General features: G+C 38.5%; 1 protein-coding gene across 3 annotated transcripts; it reads left to right on the plus strand.

Annotated features, from left to right (window-relative positions):
- Positions 1 to 744: 744 nt before the first annotated feature.
- LOC18008867 (LEAF RUST 10 DISEASE-RESISTANCE LOCUS RECEPTOR-LIKE PROTEIN KINASE-like 1.4) lies at positions 745 to 7,213 on the plus strand. 3 transcript variants are annotated; one of them, XM_024151912.1, is made up of 6 exons: positions 745 to 1,672; positions 4,483 to 5,202; positions 5,403 to 5,426; positions 5,540 to 5,866; positions 5,955 to 6,260; positions 6,338 to 7,213. In XM_024151912.1, exons 1-6 carry the CDS (start codon positions 880 to 882, stop codon positions 6,964 to 6,966), a joined length of 2,799 nt encoding a protein of 932 aa, XP_024007680.1. In that variant the 5' UTR covers positions 745 to 879; the 3' UTR covers positions 6,967 to 7,213. The 3 variants fall into 3 exon arrangements, with proteins under 3 accessions (XP_024007680.1, XP_024007681.1, XP_024007679.1); XM_024151911.1 differs by lacking the exon at positions 745 to 1,672 and adding an exon at positions 2,527 to 3,442; XM_024151913.1 differs by lacking the exons at positions 745 to 1,672; positions 4,483 to 5,202 and adding an exon at positions 2,526 to 3,442.
- The last annotated feature ends 756 nt before the right edge of the window (positions 7,214 to 7,969 follow it).

Here is a 7,969-nt window from a genome sequence, read left to right on the forward strand (position 1 = left end):
GAAAGGAGTCTAGACTCCAAACAATAGTTAAATTACATAGTCTAAATAGAGGACATGGACACACAGACAACTTCCTAGTCATAATAAATCAAGTCCTGATGTATTACGTTACTGAGGTTTCCGACGTAAGACGGCCTAGAGAATAGATGACGTAGGACGCATGGACCTCAAACCTCCTAGTCACAAACTGATGTATTGTGTGTGAATCCTCTTTTGAAATAAGAAGCGCGTCCAACTTTTTCACCGCAATTTCCAATGATAAATTTGAATGTTTCTCGCGTTTTTAGTCATATCAAATTGTGATTGTCGAACCACTAAGAATACGCTTAAGCATTTTCTATAAAATACCGTAATAGAATGATATATATATATACATATATATATAAACTCAATCAATTTTTAAAATGTTATTATAATTTCTAAGAGTCTGATATGATCGAATCTTCCATCACCTAAAATGACTACATCATGACCACATTGTTTTTACGTTATAATCTGAAATCCGAATCTGAGACAGACATCGTCAACCACCTTGGACACTTTGCAAAATGCCTATATTCATGCACCATATAATGTTCTTGCAAAATAGAGAACTTTCACAATGGAAGTTTATGATTTTTTTAGCTTATAGAAAAGAATAAGACAATGAAAAAAAAAAAAAAAGTCTTTAGTAAACGAATACTGATATCTCGAGTCAAGTCTCCGCTTCTGTCATTATTCTCAATTGACTTGGTCCTCAGGCTCTTCACCGTTTCCACCTCATCTCTATGCTTATCTTTCTCTCGATCTCTCTCTGTATTTGTTTAAACAACTTCCTCTGCTCTCCTCAACACAAACCAAACGAAGAATTAATAAAGACTGTCCATAACTAAACAAATTATGTACTATCTCCCCACTTCTTGCCTCGTCTTGTTCTTCCTCGTCTTCTTGTTTCATCCTCTTCCTTGTGCTTCAAGTAAGCAAGAACATAAATTGTGTGAGTCTCTGTTTCAGTGCGGGAACATCACCGCCGGTTTCCCTTTCTGGGGAGGGAATCGTCACAAACATTGCGGTCATCCATTGCTGAAGCTTCACTGCAACAAAAGCATCACCTCTATATCCATCTCAGAGCAAAATTTCAAAGTTCTTCAAGTAAATCAACCATCAAACAGTCTAACACTTGCCAGAAAAGACCATTTGGGTTCTTTTTGCTCCTGTAAATTCACCAACACAACCTTGCCTCCAGAAATTTTTGAGCTTTTGCCAACCTACAAGAACCTCACCGTATTCCACAATTGCTCCTCTACATTCGCCAACACAATCTTGCCTCCAAAAACTTTTGATTTTCCGCCAACCTACAAGACCCTCACTGTAAACCACCTTTCAAGATATAAATGCCCAAAGATAGGTTTTATCTTAGTGTATGAAAAACCTAAATATCACGAATTCTGCCCTGCCAGATTCACCGTGAACGTTCCTACGAGTTTCGTTTCAGAAGAGAGAGAGTTAAATATAACCAATTTGGAAAGTGTTTTGAGAAAAGGATTTGAAGTGAAGGTCAAGATCGACGAGAGAGCTTGTCAAGAATGTTCATCCTCTCATGGAATCTGCGGCTTCGAAAATACTACACAGGTTTGCTGCAAGGAAGACTCATCATCAGGAATTAAATGCAGTCCATTCCATCCACCAAGTGGTAAGTTTCTTATACATCACTATCATTTCATATCCATTTTTTTGTCAGCAATTTATGCTGAAGTAGCGGTTCTGCTTCTAGTAAGCCTAAGATATGCAGTATGAGCATGGTGATGAACTCAAGATATTTTTTTAGTTGGCTCACAAACTGAAACCTAAGATTTTAGATTGCTGTCAGACAAGTTTTTCTCATCCTTCATACCGTTTAATTATGCCCTTTACATTGACATATCACTCACCTAGTAAGCTATGTCTCTAAGTGACGTAGCTTACTAATGATCTATAAAGAGAAGGTGAAACAAGATAAAAACTTAACTTTTGGAAATTCTCTTCCGACTTGACATTAACTCTTTCACTAATTGATTTAGCAATGGTTAGATTGATTTGTATAGTATTTTTGTTTGATTTCTCATGATCGTATCATCCATCAACTTAAATGAGTGCATCAATTTGTTATGTAACATGTAGTGTTCCCATAATCATCGACGGTTTGAACCTGAGACTTTAACCTTGGACACTTTACTAAGACCATTTCCAATCCAACTCCGTTTTCCACTCCAATCTTTATTATGGAGTAAAATCCTCTCTAACCCCATTCCATTTCTCACTCAAATATTGAGTTACCCAAATTCATTTCTGGATCTTGTGAAGCACCAGAAATCTTCATCATTTAGTGGCCTACTAGGAGTATTGGAGCTGATGTCCTCCAACCCCATGATGATTCCTTCAATCACTAAAGACTTAACCACCATGAATTTCCTTAAATAGAGTTTTTTTTTTCACAAAAAGGGGTAAGATAAGTCTCTTAAAGTTTTTCTTTGCTTAGAGAAAAGAGAAAACAAGGAATTAAAGGTTCTTTAAAAGTAAACACCCAAGTCTCCGCTTCTGTCACTATCACCATTGACTTGGTCCTTAGTCTTCCACCTCATCTTTATGCCTCTCTCCCTCTTTCTCTCTCTCTCTCTCTCTCTAAATCACTTCCTCATCTGCTCTTCTATACACAAACCAAATCCAAAAGCCACACTGTTCATCTTTCTCAATCAGATCATGTACTATCTCCCCACTTCTTGTTTGGTCTTATTCTTCTTCTTATCCTTACCCCACCATCTTTCTTCTGCTTCAAGTAAAAAAGAACTTGGATGGTGTGAGGCTCTGTTCCAGTGTGGGAACATCACCGCTGGTTTCCCCTTCTCTGGTGGGAATCGTCCCCAGATTTGCGGTCACCCATTACTGGAACTTCACTGCTTTCAAAACCACACATCTATAATCATATCAGACCATCTGTACGATGTTCTCCATATAGATCAAACATCCAAGACTCTTACACTTGCCAGAGCAGAGCTTCAAGGTTCTTTTTGTAACGCTACATTCTCAGCCGCAACCTTACCTCCCGAAACCTTTGAGCTTTCACCAAACTACAAGAGCCTCACTGTTTTCTACCTTTGCGACCCTAAGCTTCCTCACCGTTCGAATTATACATGTCCTGGTAGAGGTCCGATCTCAGTGTCTCAAACCCTTGATTATCACAATTCTTGCCAAGACAGTTTCACAATTAACGTTCCGAAGAGCTTTGTTCCGGAAGAGAAAGAGTTGGATGTGAAACGTCTGGAAAGTGCTTTAAGTGAAGGGTTTGATGTGGAGGTGAAGATTGATGAGAAAGCCTGTCAAGAATGTTCATCCTCTCATGGAATCTGCAGCTTTGAAAGTACCACACAGGTTTGCTGCAAGAATGGTTCATCATCAGGATGCACTAGACTCCATCAATCTAATGGTTAGTTTTCATATACATCACCAACGTTTCATAGTTGTCTTCTTTAGCAACTTGTACTGAAGTTGCAAGTTGAATAACCCTAGGATCATTCCCTTAGTGAAACTCAAAAATGGTACATTTCTTCAAAAATTATATTTTGGTTTTGATCTTCCTTTTTTGGTTTTCACACCTTTTGACATATAGCTTACCAGTGAGCTTAAAAGATAAGGTGAGAGGAGATGTGATGTGATTCAAACTTAACTAGTTTGATATCTTCTTCCTTCTTTAGAAGATTGACACTAACCTTAGCATTTAATTTTGTAACTCTCTTTCACTTATTGCATTTCCTTCTTCTACATCAGTCAATACTCTTTTTTTTTTGCCATATTCCACACTCCATTTCTCTGCAATTTTCTTTAGATTCTCTGAAACTGAAAAACAACAGGAACAAAGACTGAAAGGGACTTTGTCTGGTCAAATTTCGTAAAACCAGAACATAGATTTGAGGTATTTTTTATTTTATTTTTTGTTTCCATTAGGTTCTTCTGAGAAATTTCCAAGCACCTGACCTTAAGGTCGTCGTTCAGAAAAAAAAAAAAAAAGAATAGAAAATATAAATTCATAAAGAAGTATCCAAGTTTGTATAGTCCACAGTGGGAACTCGTGTTATATTCTATAAACAACAAAGACAAAAAACTCGTTTTAAATCACTATTCCTTTTCTCATCGTTTACCAATATGCGTTCAAAGTCATCGTTGTAAGCCACCTAATTCCAAAGAAACTTCGATTTGTAAAATATAATAATCCAGAAAGAAACCTTCAAAAATTATTAAACTGAGAGGTTGGTCAAAAGGACCAAACCTAGGTTCCGTTGATTCAACTCTTACGAAATTTACAAATTTTCACCAATTATTCCTTCATCTTCTCTTCTTATTCTTCATCTTCACCGTTTTTCCAATTGACCTCCAACAAAATGATCAATCTTTTTCTATCCCCAACAAAATCTATGTTATATAGAGCCATATGGATGCTCTATGTGATCCCATCTTATGTTTTCTCAGCTGATGAGTATCACAGACGCTGCAGTGGCCCGTTTAGCTGTGGCGATCAGAACGATCTCTTTTACCCTTTCTGGATGCCTGGAAGAGAAGACTGTGGCCACCCGGACTTCAAGCTCGACTGTAGTAGAGGATTCGCAGAGCTGAACATTTCCTCCGTGATGTTCAGAATCTTAAATATGAGCTACGAATCTCCTATCATAAGACTTGCCAGATCGGATTATATCAACAACATATGTCCTTCAGATCCTCTAAACGCACCATTCAACCAAAGTGTTCTTCCACTTGCGCCTGACACCGATCTGCTAACATTATATTACGACTGCAGCTCCCTAGTCTTACCTCCTGGAAGTAATTACTTTGGACGGTTTGGTTGTGGGGACGATGATAGCGATGATAGCGATGATAGTTACTTTGTGACGAGAAACCTCACGTCCTCTTTCCTTAGCCCGTTTCATGCCTTTATAGACAACTCCAGGACAGCTTGCACACGGAATGTCAGTATTCCCGCGTCTGGTCAGTCTCTGAACACACTAGAGAACAATCCGACTCGAGAGAATCTATTCAAGGCTCTTGGCGACGGTTTTGAGCTTAGAGTAAACCAAGAATGTTCGACGTGTATTCGTTCTGAGGGTGCTTGTGGATATAATAAGAGTTCAGGTGGATTCGCCTGCTATTGTATAGATGGGCGTCATAACACTACTTGTAGTTCTAGACACAAGGGTAAGATTGTTTCCTACGTACTTAATGTTCTTCTACAATAACCACCTTCCCTAAATCTCCCCCCCCCCACAAAACCTTTTAATCCAACCATCCACATTCAAGTTCTTTTTTTCTTTCGTTTCTAGTAAGATTCAAAGCTCTGTATTCAGTTTCAGTTCGAACTAACCTTTTTTTTTCGTGGTGCCTTTCCGTTGATGCAGGTCTCTCAACCGGAGTAAAAGCAGGTGCTTCCCCCTTTTCTTGTTCTTTCCTAACACACGATTTGATTACCATATACACCATAGGCAAAAGCATAAGACTTGATATGAAAATTGTTTTTCTTTGTTTTCGTCTCTAGGCATTGGAGCTGCTTCTGGAATTGTGGTGGTCATTCTTATAGCCGGAGTTTTCTTCTGTCTCATCAGGCGACGAAGGAAGACACAAGAAGCTCAATACACAAGCAAAGACTTGCCAACAACGTCTTATTCAAGCAGAGAAGCATCAAGCTTCCCAACTTCCACAACATTCTCCAGCAGCAATCACTCTCTTGTTCCCTCAATCTCTAACCTCGCAAACGGAAGCACCTACTTTGGTGTTCAAGTCTTCAGCTACGAAGAACTTGAGGAAGCTACTGAGAATTTCTCTAGAGAGCTCGGAGATGGAGGCTTCGGTACAGTTTATTACGGTAAGAACCACCACTGATTCATCAAACCCTCCTTCAAAAAGCTTTGACTTTTGATCAAACTCAAACACCTTTGCAAATTTTCTTCAAGGCGTGTTGAAAGATGGACGAGCTGTAGCAGTGAAACGACTCTACGAGAGATCGCTGAAACGCGTTGAACAGTTCAAGAACGAGATCGAGATCTTGAAATCGCTGAAACATCGGAACCTCGTGATCCTCTACGGATGCACATCGAGACACAGCAGAGAGCTCTTGCTCGTCTACGAGTACATCTCAAACGGAACTCTTGCCGATCATCTCCACGGCGATCGAGCTGAATCTCGTCCTCTTTGCTGGCCCGTTCGTCTAAACGTCGCGATCGAAACCGCAAACGCTTTATCATTCCTCCACAAATCAGGTAAAAACGAAATTTGAACATCAATATGGGAGAATCTCGTTGATTTGATTCAGATTCGAATTCGATTTTGTTTGCAGGGATCATACACAGAGACGTGAAGACGACGAACATTCTTCTAGACGAGAATTACACGGTGAAAGTAGCCGATTTCGGTCTCTCACGGTTGTTTCCGATGGATCAAACACACGTCTCCACGGCGCCGCAAGGCACTCCGGGATACGTAGATCCAGAATATTACCAATGTTACCGTCTAAACGAGAAAAGCGACGTTTACAGCTTCGGAGTCGTACTCACCGAGCTGATCTCCTCCAAGGAAGCCGTCGATATCACCAGGCACCGCCACGATATCAACCTCGCGAGCATGGCCGTTTCCAAAATCCAGAACAACGCGTTGCACGAGCTCGTCGATCCGAGCCTGGGGTTCGAGAAGGATCCGGAAGTAAGGAAGAGGATGATGTCAGTGGCGGAGCTTGCTTTCCGGTGTTTGCAGCAGGAGAGGGAAGTTAGGCCGTCGATGGATGAGATCGTGGAGATTTTGAGACGGATTAAGGAGGGGAATAGCGAGTCGTCGTCGCCGGATGTGGTGGATATCGAGGGAAGCCGAGGAGATGATGTTGGATTGCTTAGGCATAGTGTTCCTCCGCCGATTTCGCCGGAGACTGATAAGTGGACGAGTAGTTCAGATACGGCGGCGAGTTCGTTTTGAGAGTATATAATTAGGGCGCGTCGGGGTATAATACTCACTGGTAAGTGGTTTTTTTGTAACTTCTTTTATTTTATTTTTGGCTCGATTGTATCAAATGGACGTATTAGTTTTATGTTTGCATCTCGATTAAGAAGATCATAATGTATGTCATTACGTTTTTGGATACTAATGAAAATGACAATAGTCTATACTCTTCATGTCCGATTTGACATAAGACAGTAATAGTAGATTACTGCCATTTTTATAATTGATATTGGGTTAAATAGTATTTTTATGTGTTTTGAAAATGTAGTTTCGTCGGATATATACCATTTATAATAAAATAAAACACATATTAATTTTATGTTTAGACTAAATAAGAGAATTCGTGATATGTGAATTTTGTTTTATTTTGAGTTGTAGATAAATATTTTTTTTAGTTTAATTCTCAATTTTTTAAATATTTTTTCTTCATCACTCTAGTAATTTTTTTCATCCATTATATTTTAGGTTTTCTTATCTAAATCTGGATCTATTGATAATTTCTTTATTTTACAAATTTTAGATTTTTTCACATATTTTTTCATTAATGTTATATCTGATATGCATGTCATAAACAAATATATATATATATATATATATATATTGTTATATTCTTTTTCTTTTTTTTTGTCATTTTTTCGTGGGTTATTTTGATTCATACCAAAAGTTGACCGGTTAATATATTATATACCAAAAGAAAGTTGAAAATTAAGTATTTTTTTGTCACATCAGCAATTCTTCACCACATTACCATTACTCTCTTTTGACTTCATTACAACTTGTACCTGCTAAAAAAAAAGAATAAATCGCCAACAGCATTTAATGCTCGTCTGTGAGAATCAGAGATAGTCTTGTGCAAAAAGATTTGGTGAATCAGATTAATGTGTGGTGCAAAACAGAAAAGAACATTGGTAAGCGTGTATACATTGCTTGAAATAGTAAACTAAGTTATCATTAACGAATTTATCTAAAAAATAAACAT

Source organism: Eutrema salsugineum, unplaced genomic scaffold (assembly GCF_000478725.1).
Source record: "Eutrema salsugineum unplaced genomic scaffold, Eutsalg1_0 scaffold_9, whole genome shotgun sequence".
Taxonomy (NCBI): domain Eukaryota; kingdom Viridiplantae; phylum Streptophyta; class Magnoliopsida; order Brassicales; family Brassicaceae; genus Eutrema; species Eutrema salsugineum.